Below are 20,314 nucleotides of genomic sequence, written 5' to 3'. Positions count from 1 at the left end.
TCGGCCAAGGTTAAAATTATCCCGAAGATTTATTCCACAGAACATGATGCAACAAACCGTCTGATCGATGTGTGTTCGAGGGTCTCCTGTGATTTGGGGCTCTTTTATAGGACTCGGTGCTGCATTCATATATCAGCCAGCCCCATCTCACCCTGCCTGCTTTGTGCGCTGTACAAACACCTCTGTATCGTGGACAGTACTTACACTGCGCTATCTGTAAGACAGTCCTAGGGCAATTTTAACCTAATCCACTAGGCGGCAATCTGGCGGGATCAGATCGAACGCTGGTTAGAAACTCCGGCCGATTTGACGCCCCGCGTAAATCCTGCCTTAAACCCAATCTCATTAGTTTCCCGTCGAGCTGGGGAGGTTAAAATCACCCTCACCTCGTTCACAAAAAGGTTTATGATTACCTCACACACACAAAATCTCCCCCTGTTCCGCATCCGTACCACCTTGACCCGCGGAGAAGATTCATGCGTACTGCTACTTCTAGCGACATCGAAATGTCTTCTCTACTTACCGTGTCACTAATTGATAACTGCCCAGGAAAAGCTAGCCACAAGGTGTCACTTGTGATTAAGATTCACTGGCAGTTTCGTAGATCGTATGTGTTGCTGGCATGAAAAGGACTGTTCAAATTTATTATCAAATAATGGGGCATGAAATCCGAACTCTGTTTTATTTTCTAATTCAACCGGCGCTGTTGTACATTAATATATGAATTTATATATTTTTTTATTTATTCTTTCACGGGATGTGGGCGTCGCTGGCAAGGCCAACATTTATTGCCCATTCCTAATTGCCCTTGAGTGGCTTGCGAAGCCATTGTCAGAGGACAGTTCAGCGTCAACCACATTGCTGTCACATATCGGCCAGACCGGGTAAGGACGGCAGATTTCCTTCCCGAAAGGACATTAGTGAGCCAGATGGGTTTGTTACAACAATTCGGTAGTTACATGCTCACCATTTCTGATACTGGCTTTTTATTCCAGATTTATTGAACTGAATTTAAATTCACCAGCTGCTGTGGTGGGATTTGAACTCTTGGGCTGGATTTTGGAGGCGGGACACCTACTTGTCGGGTTTCAGTCCCGCCTCCATTGTTAGATTCGAATTTTTGGAGTAAAACCACACGGAGACGGAACTGCTGAAGTTTATTAGTAAATGGCTGGAAGGCCTTGTGCACAAAGGGAGAGACGTTGATTTCCCCAGAATCGAACCTTTCCTCTCAACGAAATACAATCGACAAGCCTTGATATACCTTTCAATAGGTAACGCCCATAGGTTGCAAAAGTAGGCGTACACATACAAACAGCGTCACTACTGTCACTCCCTTATTGGTTGGCGTGATTAGTCACTCAATGTCGAGAGCCGCCCTGAAGTGTTCTGACATACAGCATAACACCTAGGCCTAGAAATTCACTATGGCCCCGCCAGCTGGCTAGCGCCCAAAAGTTAGCGCTGGGCACGGAGCCAGTTGCGACCGTCAGATATTCAGTTTTTGCGCCCCAAGTCGGAACCGGGCGCTATTCCAGGGTGTGCCCGCCCCCGCTTGGGGCGCTGAAACTGAATTTCAGCGCTCTAGGCGCCGCTGCGCCACCCGCTGTGGAGCGGCAGGCTGCGGTACTGCAGGCCTCCTCCTTCTCTTAAGGGGGAGGTGCCTGCCACGGGGAGATCACCGCTGGATTGTGCCGGCAAATGAGCCCGGCACCACGGAGAAGTGCCGGGTTCGCGGAAAGCAGCCGGCAATGCCGCGGCGGGGGGGGGTGGAGGAGGCCGGGGAAGGAGGTGCGGGCAGGCGGCCGCCGAAAAAGCGGCCGGCCGCACCTCCACCTTAAAGCGCCCCACTAAGGCTACAGTACGGTCCCGTTTTCTGGTCGCTGTTTGCGGCCGCTGCAGAAGAGGCGGCCGCAACTAAATATGGGGGTCGGGCCGGTATCGGGGCGGAACCGGGGCACTGCGCACACCGATGACGTCATCGGTGCCGGCGCAGCGCTAACGGCTACTGCCGCCATTACCGCTGCGCTAAATATCAGCGCAAACTCCTGTGTTGGCGCAGAAGCCCTCTTTAGGCGGTAACTGGCCGCAAAGCTGCCGGCGCCTTAATGAATTTCTAGGCCCTAGTTTCTAGCTCCTGTGAGCAAGGTCGCTTAATTCTTGAGATAATAAACAACGTCAGCTTTTGGTTGCGAAGGAAGATAAGGTGGTTGAGGCAAAGATAGAAATGGCCGACTCCCTGTGAAGTTCAGTTTCCCTTATCTCTCAGAAAGCCAGCTGCGTTAAACACTGCTTCTGTAACACTGATAACAACAAAGACGGAGACTAAGAGTCTAGTAAAGATGCTGTGGTCCGCTATTTCTACAGTACTTAGTTAAAAAGGGGTTAATACAATGGTCAAGTATCCCATCATGCTTTGCAACTACCCTAATGCTATATATACGCTTTTAATATATATATCTCTACAAGTGAAGCTAATCATTCTTTACATATGATTTCTAGTACTACAGCCCTCCCTACAGCTTTGGCTAATATATTTAAAGACTAGAGGATTCAAGCTTTGGTTCACAGGCCTAATTTTGCAATCCAACACCATCAACTTCTGGCCAACCCATGCTCTTTTCCCTTGATTGACCTTGTTAAGCCCGTCCAACTGTCAAACGTTGACATTCTCTGTAGTTTGAGGAGGTCTTGAATACAAGAACTCATCAAACCTCTTTCTTTTGTAGAAATTAGATGGTTGTTGCATTGGAGAATGCAGCGGCCATCTGTCGTCTCTGCCGCGGAGATGCGAGACTCTCCACATACCCAACGATTGAAGCCTGCAGGAAGAAACAAAGGTAAGTACACTTTTTCTAACACTTTCCACTTACCTCAAATACTCACCTCTCCACACTTGCACCCATCACTTACCTCCACAGCGCACTTTTGCACCCCTCCAACCCCCGCAGACCCACTGCTCGCCTCGGTAACCCTGGCGGGGTTCGGAGCCTTCGGGAAGCCTGCACTTGTGTGGGCAAAATGGGGATAATCCTCATATCTGCCTGTTAACTACCTGTTAACAAGCAAATACGTGGCTGTAATCCCCTCCCTGCCTCCAAGGAGACAGGACCCGGCGCGGGTCGGCTACCCGCCTCCTGGCAAGATGGCACGGAGGCGGGTTGGGGGCAGGATGAGCACCCGCCCCCAGATTCTGCCATTTTCACGCCAGTCTCGCCTCCATACCTGCCTCCCCAAGGCTGGCAAGATCGCGCCCAAAGTTTCCAATTCTGGGCACTTTAGGAGGGATGTGAAGGCTTTGGAGAGGGTGCAGAAGAGATTGGCCAGAATGGCTCCAGGGATGAGGGATTACAGTTACGTGGATAGACTGGAGAAGCTGGGATTGTTGTCCTTAGAGCAGAGAAGGTTAAGAGGAGATATGAGAGAGGCATTCAGAATCAGGAAGGGTTTAGGCAGGGAAAATAAAGAGAAACTGTTTCCAATGGCTGAAGGGTCGCTAACCAGAGGGCATGGATTTAGGGTTTGTTAAAGATCATTGAAATATATGCCCAGACTCAGTCAGTGAAGACTCATGTTAACTTCCTTGGGGGAATAATTGGGTTGATTTGCGCCTCCCGTTAGCGTCCCTGGGGGGCGCTAAAGGGCACAAATCCCCTAGCGCCCGGGCGTGGCGCCGCTAACACCTCCCGCGAAATTCAGCGGGAGGTCAGCGGCGGCAGTAGCCGGTAGCGCCCTGTGGCGCTGCGCCTCCGGCGATGACATCATCAACGTGCGCAGTGCCCCGGCCGCAAACTTCGCTCGCGCCCCCTGACCTATCGCCTGACGCTATGTCCGACAGCGTCAGGGGAGGGCGTTTATGCAGCGGCAGCGGCACTACTTAAAGGGCAGGTGTCAGGCGGCCATTTCCATTTGGGCCGACTGCCAGCATCTTCCCCCTTCCCCATTATTTCTTTGGTGTGCCGGTCGCGATCGCTCAGCCCGGCGCTCCTCTTGAGTGCCGGGCTGCTTTCCCAGCACCCCGCTCCCCGGTGGTCCAGCAGGTCCCCACTGCGCGCAGCACTAGGCCCCTTCCCTTTAATCAAGCAAGAAAGAAAGACTTGCATTTCTATAGCGCCTTTCACAACCACCGGACATCCCAAAGCGCTTTACAGCCAATGAAGTACTTCTGGAGTGTATTCACTGTTGTAAAGTGAGAAACGCGGCAGCCAATTAGCGCACAGCAAGCTCCCACAAACAGTAATGCAATAATGACCAGATCCTCTGTTTTTGTTATGTTGGTTGAGGGATAAATATTGGCCAAGGACACTGGGGAGAACTCGCCCTGCTCTTCTTCGAAATAGTGTCCTGGGATCTTTTACGTTCACCTGAGAGAGCAGACGGGGCCTCGGTTTAACGTCTCATTGAATAGACGGCTCCTCCGACAGTGCAGCGCTCCCTCAGTACCGCCCCTCCGACAGTGCGGCGCTCCCTCAGTACTGCCCCTCCGGCAGTGCTGCACTCCCTCAGTACTGCCCCTCCAACTGTGCTGCGCTCCCTCAGTACTGCCCCTCCGACAGTGCTGCGCTCCCTCAGTACTGCCCCTCCGACAGTGCGGCGCTCCCTCAGCACTGCCCCTCCGACAGTGCTGCGCTCCCTCAGTACTGCCCCTCCAACTGTGCTGCGCTCCCTCAGTACTGCCCCTCCGACAGTGCTGCGCTCCCTCAGTACTGCCCCTCCGACAGTGCGGCGCTCCCTCAGTACTGCCCCTCCGACAGTGCGGCGCTCCCTCAGCACTGCCCCTCCGACAGTGCTGCGCTCCCTCAGTACCGCCCCTCCGACAGTGCGGCGCTCCCTCAGTACTGCCCCTCCGACAGTGCAGCACTCCCTCAGTACTGCCCCTCCGACAGTGCGGCGCTCCCTCAGCACTGCCCCTCCGACAGTGCGGCGCTCCCTCAGTACCGCCCCTCCAACAGTGCTGCGCTCCCTCAGTACTGCCCCTCCGACAGTGCGGCGCTCCCTCAGTACTGCCCCTCCGACAGTGCGGCGCTCCCTCAGTACTGCCCCTCCGACAGTGCGGCGCTCCCTCAGTACTGCCCCTCCGACAGTGCGGCGCTCCCTCAGTACTGCCCCTCCGACAGTGCGGCGCTCCCTCAGCACTGCCCCTCCGACAGTGCGGCGCTCCCTCAGTACTGCCCCTCCGACAGTGCGGCGCTCCCTCAGTACTGCCCCTCCGACAGTGCGGCACTACCTCAGTACTGCCCCTCCGACAGTGCGGCGCTCCCTCAGTACTGCCCCTCCGACAGTGCAGCGCTCCCTCAGTACTGCACTGGGAGTGTCAGCCTAGCTTTTTGTGCTCAAGTCTCTGGAGTGGGACTTGAACCCACAACCTTCTGACTCAGAGGCGAGGGTGCGATCCACTGAGCCACAGCTGACACTGAAGGAGAGAGAGGGCTGCAATCATGCGGTGCTACGTGCCTACGCGCCTGGCGCTGTCGCACGCAGCGCCACGATAATCAGTTGTAGCGCCCCAGGAAGGAGGGGGAGCACTGAATTTCAGGCGGAGGGACACTAATTTTTTCAGGGGCGCTAATGGCGACGTGAGCACCCCAAAAGGGGCGAGGCCCAATTTTTCACCCCTTGTGTTTCTAACACATTTTTGCGAGTGTTGCCCTTAAGCTAAGCAAATAATGACAGTTTTGATAGTTCTTTTACAGTTTAACAGCGATATCGTACAACAGGATGATAACCGACATTTATCTGGGCCGCCCATTCGCCGTGACACTTTGGAAGTTTACACAATGAAGTCCTTAATATGTTAAACATTTACTTACCCTTGCCAAGAGTAATTAGTCGCTGGAGGGTTGGCTTTCGCCTCGCATTTGAGGGTAACCGCCATTGTATTTTCGCTCCAATTCCCATCATACCCTGTTATGGTCACTTCCGGTGGATCTAAAGAGGAGATAGTTGTGTTTGTGTGGTCAGTACAGCCAACGTGTCCGATAATCCAATTTAATCGACCGTGCGCGTTTGTACGAGTGAACACAGCGGCAGTAAACGGTTATTAACTGTGGGCCATCCAAATGCTCGATAAAATTGCTTGTCTTTAATATTGCATGTGTCTTGCATCTGTACAACAAAGAATAAGACAAAGAAATATTCTACCGTTCTATTTGTACCTGGCAATGTACTGGATACACTGGTAACTGAAGTTAACCAGTGGGTTTACCAGCGTGTAATTACCAAGCTTCAAGTATCATAGAGGCCCAGATATTCTGATCACAGGCCTCCCGCGGGCGGAGGCCCGCGATCTGGGAAAAATCTGCGCCTGGACCGGAGTGATCCCGGGAGGCGCACAGTTCCGCTGCTGGGCCTCTCCAAACTCAAAATGCGCAGGGCCCACGTATCCCAGAGGCGCAGGTAGTTCGCAGCGACCCTGGGATCACGTGGGCCATGGGGAGCCAATCACAGAAGACCTGTCAAATATATGAATGGAGATCAGCCCCAAAACATAGTAAAACTTCAAATACATTTAAAAAAAAATAACATTTTTAAAATTACAATAAATTCAGTATTTTAAACAAAAATTTAATTTTTTGAAAAAAGTAATTAAGTTTTTTACGGGGCTAAGAATAAATTTACCTTTCTTAAAGTATTTTTAAATGATAAATCAGTGAAAAAATGTTTTTTAAACTTTTTTCTACTCTTATCCTGGTAAAAGCAGGCCTTACGCCGGTCGGGATCGGAATATCTGGGCCAGAATCATAGAAGGAGGCCATTCGGCCCATCGTGTCCATGCCAGCTGACAAAGACCTCTCCAGCCCAATCCCACTTTCCAGCTCTCGGTCCATGGCCCTGCAGGTTACGGCACTTCAAGGGCATATCCAAGAACTTTTTAAATGTGATGAGGGTTTCTGCCTCTTCCACCCTTTCAGGCAGTGAGTTCCAGACCCCCACCACCCTCTGGGTGAAAACAGTTCTCCTCAACTCCCCTCTAATCCTTCCACCAATTACTTTCAATCTCTGCCCCCCTGGTTATTGACCTCGCTGCTAGGGATAATAGGTCCTTCCTATCCACTCTATCCAGGCCCCTCATCATTTTATACACCTCAATTAAATCTCCCCTCAGCCTCCCCTGTTACACAGAAAACAAACCGTCTTTCCTCATAGCTAAATTTCCCCAGTCCTGGCAACATCCACGTAAATCTCCTCCATAAATCATTCCACACATGTGGCATGAGAACTGGATCCAGTTTTCATGTTCTTCTCCTTCTTAGGCAGTCCCTCAGAACCGAGGATGACTTGCTTCCACACAAAAAATGAGTTCTCAGGTGACTAATTAGTCCAATGCAGGACCTACAGTCTCTGTCACAGGTGGGGCAGACGGTGGTTGAAGGGGCGGGTGGGTGGGGTGCTTGGGTTGACGTGTGCTCCTTCCGCTGTTTGCGCTTGGCTTCCGCTTGCTCCCGGCGAAGAGACTCGAGGTGTTCGGCGCCTTCCCGGATGCTTCTCCTCCACTTTGTGCGGTCTTGGGGCCAGGGATTCCCAGGTGTCGGTGGGGATGTTACACTTTTTCAAGGAGCCTTTAAGGGTGTCCTTGAAGAGTTTCCTCTGCCCACCTGGGGCTCTCTTGCTGTGTCGGAGCTCCGAGTAGAGCGCTTGTTTTGGGAGTCTCGTATCGGGCATGCGGACAATGTGACCCGTCCATCGGAGCTGATTGAGCATGGTCAAAGCTTCGATGCTGGGGATGTTGGCCTGAGCAAGAACACTGACTATGGATTTGCAGGATCATATTATATTATATACTGCCCCTTTCTTGCAAACAGTCAGTGGACAGTTGTTGTCACTATTATCATCTTAAAGAGGATTAATGCATTATTTGAAATAAATGAAGACCTCTGTTCATATAGCAGGAAAAAGGAAAATCGTTTCAGCAGTATTTCTGTGCTAAAATTGTGCTGATTTCACACTGGGCTGGGGAATTCTAGCTATGAGGAAAGATTGGAGAGGCTGGGGTTGTTTTCTTTGGAACAGAGGAGGCTGAGGGGAGACTTGATTCAGGGGCCTAGATAGAATGGATAGAAAGGACCTATTTCCCTTAGCAAAAGGGTCAATAACCAGGGGGCATAGAGTTAAATTAATCGGTGGAAGGATTAGAACAACAACAACTTGTATTTATATAGCGCCTTTACCGTAGTAAAACATCCCAAGGTGCTGCATAGGAGTATTATAGGACAAAAATTTTGACACCGAGCCACATAAGGAGAGATTAGGGCAGGTGACCAAAAGCTTGTTCAAAGAGGTAGGTTTTAAGGAGCGTCTTAAAGGAGGAAAGAGAGGTAGCGAGGCGGAGAGGTTTAGGGAGGGAATTCCAGCGCTCAGGGCCCAGGCAACAGAAGGCACGGCCACCAATGGTGGAGCGATTATAATCAGGGATGCTCAGGAGGGCAGAATTAGAGGAGCGCAGATATCTCGAGGGGTTGTAGGGCTGGAGGAGGTTACAGAGATAGGGAGAGGGGGGCGAGGAGGCCATGGAGGGGTTTGAAAACAAGGATGAGAATTTTGAAATCGAGGCAATGCTTAACTGGGAGCCAATGTAGGTCAGTGAGCACAGGGGTGATGGGCGAACGGGACTTGTTGCGAGTTAGGACACGGGCAGCTGAGTTTTGGATGACCTCCAGCTTACGTAGGGTGAAATGTGAGAAGCCAGCCAGGAGTGCGTTGGAATAGTCAAGTCTGGAGGGGAGTTGTGGTGAACCTTTTTCCCCCGAGAGGGTGGGGGTCTGGAACTCACTGCCTGAAAGGGTGGGCGAGGCAGAGACCCTCATCACATTTAAAAAATACTTGGATATGCGCTTGAAGTGCCGTAACCTACAGGGCCATGGACCGAGAGCTGGAAAGTGGGATTAGGCCGGATAGCTCTTTCTTGGCCCGTGCGGACACGATGGGCCGAATGGCCTCCTTCTGTGCCATAATGTTTAATGTTTCTATAACTGTAAAGACTCACACATGATTACTGAGGCTGTGCCCCAACGATGATTCTACGGAGCTGAAATGCACCACACCCTGATAACAACTTTCATTTATATAGCTCCTTTCACGTAGAAACATCCCAAGGAGCGTTATCGTCTGAAGTTAAAATGACCCCTAATTACTGTCGGCAAATCATTCAATCTACAAGTTATAGTAATAACTGTTTCCTTCAATCTAGACGCTGAAGATTTTTTTTTTTTTTATTCGCTGATGGGATCTGGGCGTCGCTGGCAAGGCCAGCATTTATTGCCCATCCCTAGTAGCCCTTGAGAAGGTGCTGGTGAGCTGCCTTCTTGAACCGCTGCAGTCTGTGTGGTGAAGACCAGGACCTCAAACCCGGCACCAAGCTCATGGTCTACAGAACAGCAGTGATCCCCGCCCTGCTGTATGCCTCAGAGACATGGACCATGTACAGCAGGCACTGGAGAGGCACCACCAATGCTGCCTCTGCAAGATCCTGCAAATCCATTGCGCACCAACGCCAGTGTTCTCGCTCAGGCTCAGGCCAACATCGAAGCTTTGACCACGCTCAAACAGCTCCGATGGACAGGCCAAATCATCCTCATGCCCGGTACAAGACTCCCAAAATAGGCACTCTACTCGCAGCTCCGACACAGCAAGAGAGCCCCAGGTGGACAGAGGGCAGTTGCTATGGGGTTGGAGTTACATTATAGGCCAGACCAGGACAGCAGAACTAGATGGGATTTTACAACAATTGCATAATAGTAATTATTCCACATTTATTTAATTGAATTTAAATTCCCCCACTGTTGTAGTGGGATTTGAACTCATGTCAATGGATTATTAATTCATGCTTTTGGATTACTAGCCCAGTGACATTACCACTACACTACCACTCTGCTGTCTGTTTCTGACTTATTAATATGATAGAGGTGGAATTTAGAGAATAGCAGTGAGGGGCCATTTTATCAGCCAAAGGCAGTAAGATTAAAACCACCCAGAAATTGTGCAATCGCAGACATCTGGGAAATGTCAACTCTCTCAATGGACCAGATTTGGCACTGCTCCACTTCGGGAGGAGTTCGCGGAATTGTTTCCCAACCATAGTGCACCGAGAACTGTTTCACGTGATTTGTCTTTGTATTTTTAAACTCTACGTATATAAACATATGCTGCACTTACACTGGACTGATAACTTCACCGTGAATTTATCCGTGCCATTTGCTGTCGTGTGGGAGATGACACAGGTCACGGTTTGGCCATTATTGGAACTATTCGGTGCGATCATGTACTGGCTGGTGACAGTTACTGTTCCATTGTCGTTTGTCGTCTGGATTGAGGTGGAGTTTCCAGGCATGTTAGACATCCACGTGATGCGAGCTGCTGGCTTTCCATTTGCTGCAGTACAAGATGCCACTGGTACCTCTAAATCACCAGCTCGTGCGGGAACCGGCCTCGCGCTGTTGGAGGGAATTGCTTGGGGAAAGATAAAACAAGCAATTAATTCAATGTCTCTTTCAACCAGCATTCGATTCTGAAAGATCCGTCGGGAACAAAAGCAAAATACTGCGGAGGCTGGTAATCTGAAATAAAAAACAGAAAATGCTGGAAATACTCAGCAGGTCAGGCAGCATCTGCGGAGAGAGAAACAGAGTTAACATTTCAGGTCGATGACCCTTCGTCAGAACTGGAAAAAGCTGGAGATGGAACCGGTTTTTAAGCAAGTGTAGGGGCCGGGAAAGGCGGGGGGAGGAAAGAACAAAAGGGAAGGTCTGTGATAGGATGGAAGGCAGGAGAGATTAAGCGACAAAAGGGATGATGGTGCAAGGCAGAAGAAGCTGGTAATGGGACAAGTTAAGAAACAGAAGATGGCTTTAGATGAAGTGTAAATGGCACTGGCAGAATGAAAGACAGCTGCCATGTGGGAGAGAGAAACAAAATGAAAAATATGATAGGGGCCGAGGTTATGATCTGAAATTGTTGAACTCGATGTTGAGTCCAGAAGCCTGTAAAGTGCCTAATCGAAAGATGAGGTACTGTTCCTCGAGCTTACATTGAGTCAATTCATTCAATGTCTCGTTCAACTAGCATTCGATTCTTAAAGATCCATCAGGAACAAAAGCAGGCACCGCATCCCGTGAATATTTACGATCTATTGATCTGATGTCAATGGGAATCTGGGGGAAAATGCTCCACTGGCTGGAGTCATACCTAGCACAAAGGACGATGGTTGCGGTGGTTGGCGGTCAATCATCACAGCCCCAGTGCATTGCTGCAGGAGTTCCTCAGGGCAGTGTCCTAGGCCCAACCATCTTCAGCTGCTTCATCAATGGCTTTCCTGATGACTGCACAGTGCTCAGCGCCATTCACAACTCCTCAGATACTGAAGCAGTCCATGCCCACATGCAGCAAGACCTGGACGACATTCAGGCTTGGGCTGATAAGTGACAGGTAACATTTGTGCCACACAAGTGCCAGGCAATGACTATCTCCAAAAAGCGAGCGTCTAACCACTGCCCCTTGACATTAAACAGCATTACCATCGCCGAAACCCCCACCATCAACATCCTGGGGGGTCACCATTGACCAGAAACTTAACTGGACCTGCCACATAAATACTGTGGCGACAAGAGCAGGTCAGAGGCTGGGTATTCTGCGGCGAGTGTCTCACCTCCTGACTCCCCAAAGCCTTTCCACCATCTACAAGGCACAAGTCAGGAGTGTGATGGAATACTCTCCACTTGCCTGGATGAGTGCAGCTCCAACAACACTCAAGAAGCTCGACACCATCCAGGACAAAGCAGCCCGCTTGATTGGCACCCCATCCACCACCTTAAACATTCACTCCCTCCACCACCGGCACACCGTGGCTGCAGTGTGGACCATCTACAAGATGCACTGCAGCAACTCGCCAAGGCTTCTTTGGCAGCACCTCCCAAACCTGTGACCTCTTCCACCTAGAAGGACAAGGGCAGCAGGCGCATGGGAACACCACCACCTCCAAGTTCCCTCCAAGTCACACACCATCCTGACTTGGAAATATATCACCGATCCTTCATCGTCGCTGGGTCAAAATCCTGGAACTCCCTCCCTAACAGCACTGTGGGAGCACCTTCACCACACGGACTGCAGCGGTTCAAGAAGGCGGCTCACCGCCACCTTCTCAAGGGCAACTAGGGATGGGCAATAAATGCTGGCCTTGCCAGCGAAGCCCACATCCCATAAACGAATAAAAAAACATATTGGTCCATCAGATCATATTACAGAAAGAGGGAGGATGGAGGGAAGGAAGAAAGGAAGGAAGGAAGGAAGGAAGAAAAGAAGGAAAGTAAAGGGAAGGAGGCAAAGGGGGGAAAGGAAGGAAGGATCAGGAATACAATAAGTCAACTTTTTTTCTCAATTCAGCAATGTCTTTGCTATCAGTGAGATACAACCTGCTCTTATGTACAATTTGCCTTTCACGTGGGGAGCAGTCAAGGACCTTCTCAAGATGGACGTGGCAATGGGTGTTAGGGGAGACCACCAAAGGGAAATGTCGAAGAAGTGCGTTCTGAGAAGGTTGTAAAGGTGGGCAGTGATATAACAAAGCACGGGAGGCTGAGTTGGCTGAAGACTGTGTCATCGATGATAGACTCTGGGGGATGTGCAGTGATGATAAGCAAAAGACCGGCGATATTTCAGAGTGTTTCAGACTGAGAAGTCCTGCGAAATGAAAGTATGTCTGCTTTGAGCCTCGGATCAACAAGAACCATGAGGATCTGCACCGTTGGGGCTGGCCTGAGAGAACCGGTAGGGAGGTGGAATCCGAGGCAAGGACATGGCTGAAGAAGGGGCTTTGGGGCATGGAGGTGAGAGGTGCCACTGCAGACCTGGAAGGTGAAGCCAATGCATGTGATGTGCAGGCTCGACTCGGACACAGAGGAGTGAATCTACGACAAGGCAACGTCACGAAGGTGAGCGACTGACGACCGACAATGGATGGGGATAAAGTGGCCAACCGTATCGAAGAGCTATAACAGGTCTAAGAAAACAGGGAGGTGTGCCATATAAGCAATACAGTATATGAGCAATTTGCGACATGATGTGTGGTGAGTGTAGCATGATTGGGAGGAACTGTTGACTTTGAACCTATGATACCCAAAGCTCTCCAACAATGGATGGATAACCTCACCTCATGCCTGGCTCTGTTCGATAGCGATGATGAGTCCAGAACTCCATCACCATTGTAGAATGCGATGACCAGGATGGTCGAAGGTGAACTTGATGGATCCTTGGTCTTCTTGCATCGAGCAATTCCTACCTTCCTGTGATAAAAGGTTGACCCGCGTCCACAAAGCCAACACTCACTAATTATCTGATTAATAACTGTGTACTGCGTGCTAACAAGAAACAGGAGCTGGAATGTGACTGGAATGAATCATTGGAAAATTTGAAACATTTATTTTCAATGATAATTGCAAGGGGAACAAATCCACATCTGGGTCCACATCCCAAAATCCACCCTCACCCACCACTCCCCGTATTTATGACATTTCCCACACAGATATATCTTTAATTGAACAATGGCCATGAATAATACATACCTAGAATCATTAAACTTATCGTTTTCAATTGTTTTCCCTCAGGGTATAATGTGAGAGTGCATAAGTAATTTCCTTCATCTTGTATTTCCGAAGGGTTGATTAGGATTGAACCGTCCTGCCGAGAATCGTTTCTGAAAGCTATCCGTGTGGCGTTCGATTCATTGGAGTAACTGGCCCCATACCGAGGGTGGTATACTGCAAAGTCTTTCTCCTCATTTCCCTTTCTCCAGGCAATCAGCGCTATCTCTGTGCTGTTGTTTTCTATCTGACACGGTAGCAGAACCTCAGCCCCAACAAGAGCAGTTAGGGTCGCCTCAACTGTGACGAGATTACTGGCCACAACTGTAAGAAACCACAATAGTTGGAAAGGATTAGGAATCATGAATTAAATTGAAACATTAACTTAAGTTCCCCTGCAAAGATTCTCAATCCGAATCGAAGGAATACACTGTTAACAAAACATACAATCCGAAGCAGACATATTTAAGTAGTCGTCAAGGGCGCCCACGATTTACCGATAACCCGCCGGGTGTGTACAAGGATCCACCTGGGGTAAAAGTTGTTCGCTGGTGGGAGCACTACACGTGCAGTAACATATTATACGCGGTCGACCATTATACGCTCTGCCCAATATTCCGGAACACCTCCGTTCAGTCCGTAAGGGTGACCCCGAGTTTCCGGTCGCCTGTCACTTTAATTCGCCGCTCCACTCCCACTCGGACCTCACCATCCTCGGCCTCTTACACTGTTCCAATGAAGCTCAACATAAGCTCGAGGAACAGGATCTCATCTTTCGATTAGGCACTTTACAGCCTTTGGGACTCAACATCGAGTTCAACAATTTCAGATCATAACCTCGGCCCCTATCCTTTTTTTCCATTTATTTTATTTATCATATCTTTTATTCTCTCTCTCACATGGCAGCTGTCTTTCATTCTGCCAGTACCATTTACACTTCATCTAGATTCATCTTTTGTTTCTTAACTTGTCCCATTACCATCTCCTTTTGCCTCGCACCATCTCTTAATCTCTCTTAATGTCTCTTAATCTCTCCTGCCTTCCATCCTATCACAGACCTTCCCTTTTGTTCTATCCTCCCCTCCCCCCTCTCCCGGCCCCTACACTTGCTTAAAAACCTGTTCCATCTCCAGCTTTTTCCAGTTCTAACGAAGGGTCATCGACCTGAAACGTTGAGTCTGTTTCTCTCTCCACAGATGCTGCCTGACCTGCTGAGTATTTCCAGTATTTTCTGTTTTTATTCCGTTCCATTGACGCCAATACCCACGTGCCCATAAACACCGGGAAATTCACCAGGCCTTGTTAGCAATGGCGATGGATAGATTTTTGTTCGGCAAGGGTATTGAGGGTTATGGAACCAAGGCGGGTAGATGGAGTTCAGATGCAGATAAAACACTGGTTCGGCCTCAACTGGAGTATTGTGTCCAATTCTGGGCACCGCACTTTAGGAAGGATGTGAAGGCTTTAGAGAGAGTGCAGAAAAGATTTACCAGAATGGTCCCAGGGATGAGGGACTTCAGTTACGTGGATAGACTGGAGAAGCTGGGATTATTCTCCTTAGAGCAGTGAAGGTTGAGAGGAGATTGACCAGAATGATTCCAGGGATGAGGGACTTCAGTTACGTGGATAGACTGGAGAAGCTGGGGTTGTTCTCCTTAGAGCAGAGAAGGTTAAGAGGAGATTTGATCGAGGTGTTCAAAATCTTGAGGGGTCTGGACAGAGCAGATAGAGAGAAACTGTTCCCATTGGTGGAAGGGTCGAGACCAGAGGACACAGATTTAAGGTGATTGGCAGAAGAACCAAAGGCGACATGAGGAAAAGCTTTTTTGCGCAGCGAGTGGTCAGGATCTGGAATGCACTGCCTGAGAGGGTGGTGGAGGCAGACTCAATCGTGGCTTTCAAAAGGGAGTTGGATAAGTACCTGAAGGAAAAAGATTTGCAGGGCTACGGGGAAAGGGCGGGGGAGTGGAACTAGCTGAAGTGGTCTTGCAGAGAGCCGGCACGGGCTCGACGGGCCGAATGGCCTCCTTCTGTGCTGCAACCATTCTATGATTCGATGATTTAACGACACACTATAAATGGTAGGACACTGAGAAGTGCAGAAGATCAGAGGGACCTTGGAGGGCATGTCCACAGATCCCTGAAGGTAGCAGGACAGGTAGATAAGGTGGTTAAGGAGGCATACGGGATACTTGCCTTTATTAGCCGAGGCATTGAATACAAGAGCAGGGAGGTTACACTTGAACTGTATAAAACACTATTTAGGCCTCAGCTAGAGGACTGCGTGCAGTTCTGGTCACCACATTACAGGAAGGATGTGATTGCACCAGAGAGGGTACAGAGGAGATTCACGAGGATGTTGCCTGGGATGAGGAATTTTAGCTATGAGGAAGGATTGGATAGGCTGGGGTTGTTTTCTTTGAAACAGAGGAGGCTGAGGGTAGGTTTAATTGAGGTGTATAAAATTATGAGGGGCTTAGATAGAGTGGATAGGAAGGTCCGATTTCCCCGAGCAGAGAGGTCAATAACCAGGGGGCAGAGATTGAAAGTAATTGGTCAGAGGATTAGAGGGGAGTTGAGGAGAACTGTTTTCACCCAGAGGGTGGTGGGGGTCTGGAACTCACTGCCTGAAAGGGTGGGAGAGGCAGAAACCCTCATCACATTTAAAAAGTCCTTGGATATGTGCTTGAAGTGCCGTAACCTACAGGGCTACGGACCGAGAGCTGGAAAGTGGGATTGGGCTGGATAGCTCTTTGTCGGCTGGCACAGACATGATGGGCCGAATGGCCTCCTTCTGTGCCGTAAATTTCTAAGATTGCATGATTTAAGATACAGATCAGCCGTGATCTCATTGAATGGAGGAACATGCTCGAGGGGCTGAATGGCCTCCTCCTGTTCCTACGTTCCTTCCTGTGCCAAAACAAGAACTTATTCTTCATTTGGTGATTTTGTTTTCAGAGATATTTTGATCTCTTGGAGAGGTACGTGCTAATGTTTCAAAATATTGATCTGTCGTTGTGATAAGAAACCTTAAATATTTTCTTGACCGACGAGTATCCTACAGATTACTCAGCGTTTTTTTTTTGGAGCAGTCTTCTAGGGCTGGATTTAGCCAATGGGGAGCTTTTGGAGGCGGGACTCCCGCTTGTCGGGTTTTAGTCCCGCCTCCATCAACTTCTGGCCAACCCACGCTGTTTTCCCTTGATTGACCTTGTTCAGCCTGCCCAGTGGGCTTAGCAGGCCAATTAAGGGGAAGCGGGTTGCAGAGCACGTCAACGTATGACGATTCATCTGTGGAGAATTTTTGACAGATGAATTGTTATTGTTTGACAGCTCTGCAAGACCTCATCAAACTTTTTTCTTTAGCAGAAATTAGATGGTTGTTGCATTGGAGAATGCAGCAGCCATCTGTCATCTCTGCCGCGGAGATGCGAGACTCTCCACATCCCCAACTCTTGAAGCCTGCAGGAAGAAACAAAGGTAAGTGCATGTTTTCTAACAATTTCCACTCACCTCACATACTTACCTCTCCACACTTGCACCCATCACTCACCTCCACAGCACACTTTTGTACTCCGCAGACCCTCTGCTCGCCTCGGTGAACCTGGCGGGGTTCGGGGCCTTCGGGGTGCCCACACTTGTGTGGGTAAAATGGGGATAATCCTCTTAACTGCCTGTTAACTACCTGTTAACAGGCAGATAACATAGAAACATAGAAGATAGGAGCAGGAGTAGGCCATTCGGCCCCTCGAGCCTGCTCCGCCATTCAATGAGATCATGGCCGATCATCCAAATTCAGTACCCTGTCCCTGCCTTCTCTCCATATCCCTTGATCCCCCTAGCCTTAAGAAATATATCCAACTCCTTCTTGAACATTTAATGAATTGGCCTCTACTGCCTTCCGTGGTAGAGAATTCCACAGGTTCACCACTCTCTGGGTGAAGAAATTCCTCCTCATCTCTGTCCTAAATGGCTTACCCCTTATCCTTAGACTGTGACCCCTGGTTCTGGACTCCCCGGCCATCGGGAACATCCTTCCAGCATCTAGTCTGTCTAGTCCTGTTAGAATTTTATAAGTTTCGATGAGATCCCCTCTCATTCTTCTAAACTCCAGCGAGTATAAGCCCAATCGACCCAATCTCTCCTCATACGTCATTCCTGCCATCCCAGGTATCAGCCTGGTGAATCTTCGCTGCACTCCTTCCATGGCAAGAACATCCTTCCGCAGATAAGGCGACCAAAACTGCACTAATCTCCCTTCCCGCCTCCAAGGAGACGGAAACCGGTGGGGGTCGGCTACCTGCGATGGCACGGAGGCGGGTTGGGGGCCAGATTCTGCCATGTTCCCGGCAGCCCTGCCTCCAAACCCGCCAAATTAAATACCATTTAATAAAAAAAATTGTTAATTCGTTTTTGGAAAAATATTAAATGTGTTTACGGGGCTAAAAATAAACTTACCTTGTTGAAGAGCATTTTTAATTTATAAATGAGTTATCAAATTTATTTTTTCTATTTTTCAACACTCTTAAGCTGGTAAAAGCGGGAAGACTGGTCACGAAAGTAAAAGCCCATAGGGTCCAAGGCAAAGTGGCAAGTTGAATCCAAAATTGTCTCACAGGCAGGAAACAAAGGGGAATGGTCGACGGGTGTTTTTGTGACTGGAAGGCCGTTTCCAGTGGGGTTCGGCAGGGCTCAGTACTGGGTCCTCTGCTTTTTGTGGTATATATCGATGAATTGGATTTGAATGTAGGAAGTATGATTAAGAAGTTTGCAGATGATACAAAAATTGTCCACTTGGTTCATAATGAAGAAGAAAGTTGCAGACTGCAGGAAGATATCAATGGTCTGGTCGGGTGGGCAGAGAAGTGGCGAATGGAATTCAATCTGGAGAAGTGTGAGGTAATGCATTTGGGGAGGGCTAACAAGGCAAGGGAATACACTATAAGTGGTAGGACACTGAGAAGTGCAGAAGATCAGAGGGACCTTGGAGTGCATGTCCACAGATCCCTGAAGGTAGCAGGACAGGTAGATAAGGCAGTTAAGAAGGCACACGGGATCCTTGCCTTTATTAGCCGAGGCATAGAATATGAGAGCAGGGGGGTTATGCTAGAACTGTATAAAACACTAGTTAGGCCTCAGCTAGAGTACTGCGTGCAGTTCTGATCACCACATTACAGGAAGGATGTGATTGCACCAGAGAGGGTGCAGAGGAGATTTACGAAGATCTTGCCAGGACTGGGGAATTTTAGCTATGAGGAAAGACTGGAGAGGCTGGGGTTGTTTTCTTTGGAACAGAGGAGGCTGAGGGGAGACTTAATTGAGGTGTATAAAATGATGAGGGGCCTGGATAGAGTGGATAGGAAGGACCTATTTCCCTTAGCAGAGAGGTCGATAACCAGGGGGCATAGATTTAAAGTAATTGGTGGAAGGATTAGAGGGGAGTTGAGGAGAACTTTCTGTTAAGTATGTGTATTGTATTGAACAATTAACACAAAGACTTAAACGTATAACTCAAACAGGTCTTTACTGGTTGGAGGTAGGGACTATACATAGGTCTTTACTTCATGCCCACAGGCGGGAACTGAGGGGGATCAGTACCCACAGTACTATTTATACCCCTATGGCCAGGAGTGGTACTGCGTATCACTACGCCCAACAAGTAGTGCAGTCCTGTCCATAGGTTCAAAGTAGCACACATATTACATACACAACATTCCTCCCTTCCTAGCTTTACAGTCATCTCCCCATTTAACATAACGTAATAACATATATACATATATCACTTCAGGTTTACATAACAGAATAACATAGATACATAGATAACTTCATGTCAAAACAGATCACAGATTCAGTCTCTGCGGAAAACAGTTCACAGATTCAATCTCTGTGGTGGAGTCGGTTCACGTTGCTGGAGTGACTCATTCAATAGTCCTTCCATGGATTTAACAGTTTGAACTTCCGAACTGAATTGGCTCCGTTCGGAGGGACCACGTGTGTGATCTGGTAGAGGTAATAATGGTTCAGATGGGTCATCTTCTGTTTCGACTTTTCCTTTTCTGCTTCTTGGAGACTCTCTGGGCTCCACTGTCAGCTGCCAGCTGCATGCGCAGTTCCTCCTTCTCTCCCTCCTTTTTCCGTAGTAGAGCCACCTTCTCCCGATGTTCCGTAGACTTTCGGTGCTCCTCCATGATTTCTGTATGGTGGGAGTCGAAGTTACAAGTTGGGCAGGACAGGACATAGTAATATTCGGTGTCGTCCTGATCTAGGCCAGCGAGAGGGTCTTCTATTTCCTCCATACCCAGCTGGGCGTTAGCCAGCTTTTGTTCCAAGTCCAGACATCTTTCCTGAAGAGACTTCTTCATGCGTACCTCTTCATCCAGCTTTTTCTGGGCTTTCAGCAAGTCGTTTACTAATGACCTCATTTGAGATTTTACTACTTCAACTTCTTTTGGAGATTGATTGATCGGACTATTCAATCCCTCTACCGGAGCAGCTGTTTCAGCGGTCTGTTGTTCTACGTTGACGTGAGTCAGCGTACTTTTGGCATCCAAGGGCTGCTCTGTTGCAGTCATCTCAGTCTGTGTTGTCACCTCAGCTCTTCCAATAACCTTTGAGAGCTCCGAACCCCTTTCGTTTGAATATTGAAGTTCGTGTTCAAGTTTTTCCCATTTCAGAGTCCTGTCCTTCAGCATATGTAGGAGTTGGCTGACCGTTAACTCCTCTGACATCAGACGTTTTGTGTG

The 20,314-nt window shown here is 49.1% G+C and overlaps 1 protein-coding gene across 1 annotated transcript in view; it reads right to left on the bottom strand.

Moving 5' to 3' along the window:
- The window catches only part of LOC147109974 (nectin-1-like), a 52,871-nt gene that overhangs the window by 11,019 nt on the left and 21,538 nt on the right, over positions 1–20,314 (bottom strand). Inside the window, exons 2-4 of the mRNA XM_086003958.1 lie at positions 13,554–13,895; positions 10,153–10,446; positions 5,811–5,928 (exon numbers count right to left, since the gene is read on the bottom strand). Of these exons, the coding sequence (XP_085860084.1) occupies positions 5,811–5,928; positions 10,153–10,446; positions 13,554–13,895 (754 nt within the window). The remainder of the gene's footprint in view (positions 1–5,810; positions 5,929–10,152; positions 10,447–13,553; positions 13,896–20,314) is intronic.

This window comes from Somniosus microcephalus, chromosome 12 (genome assembly GCF_052327205.1).
Source record: "Somniosus microcephalus isolate GS21.2 chromosome 12, FLI_Smic_1.0, whole genome shotgun sequence".
NCBI lineage: Eukaryota > Metazoa > Chordata > Chondrichthyes > Squaliformes > Somniosidae > Somniosus > Somniosus microcephalus.
This window is presented reverse-complemented; position numbering and strand designations above follow the sequence as displayed.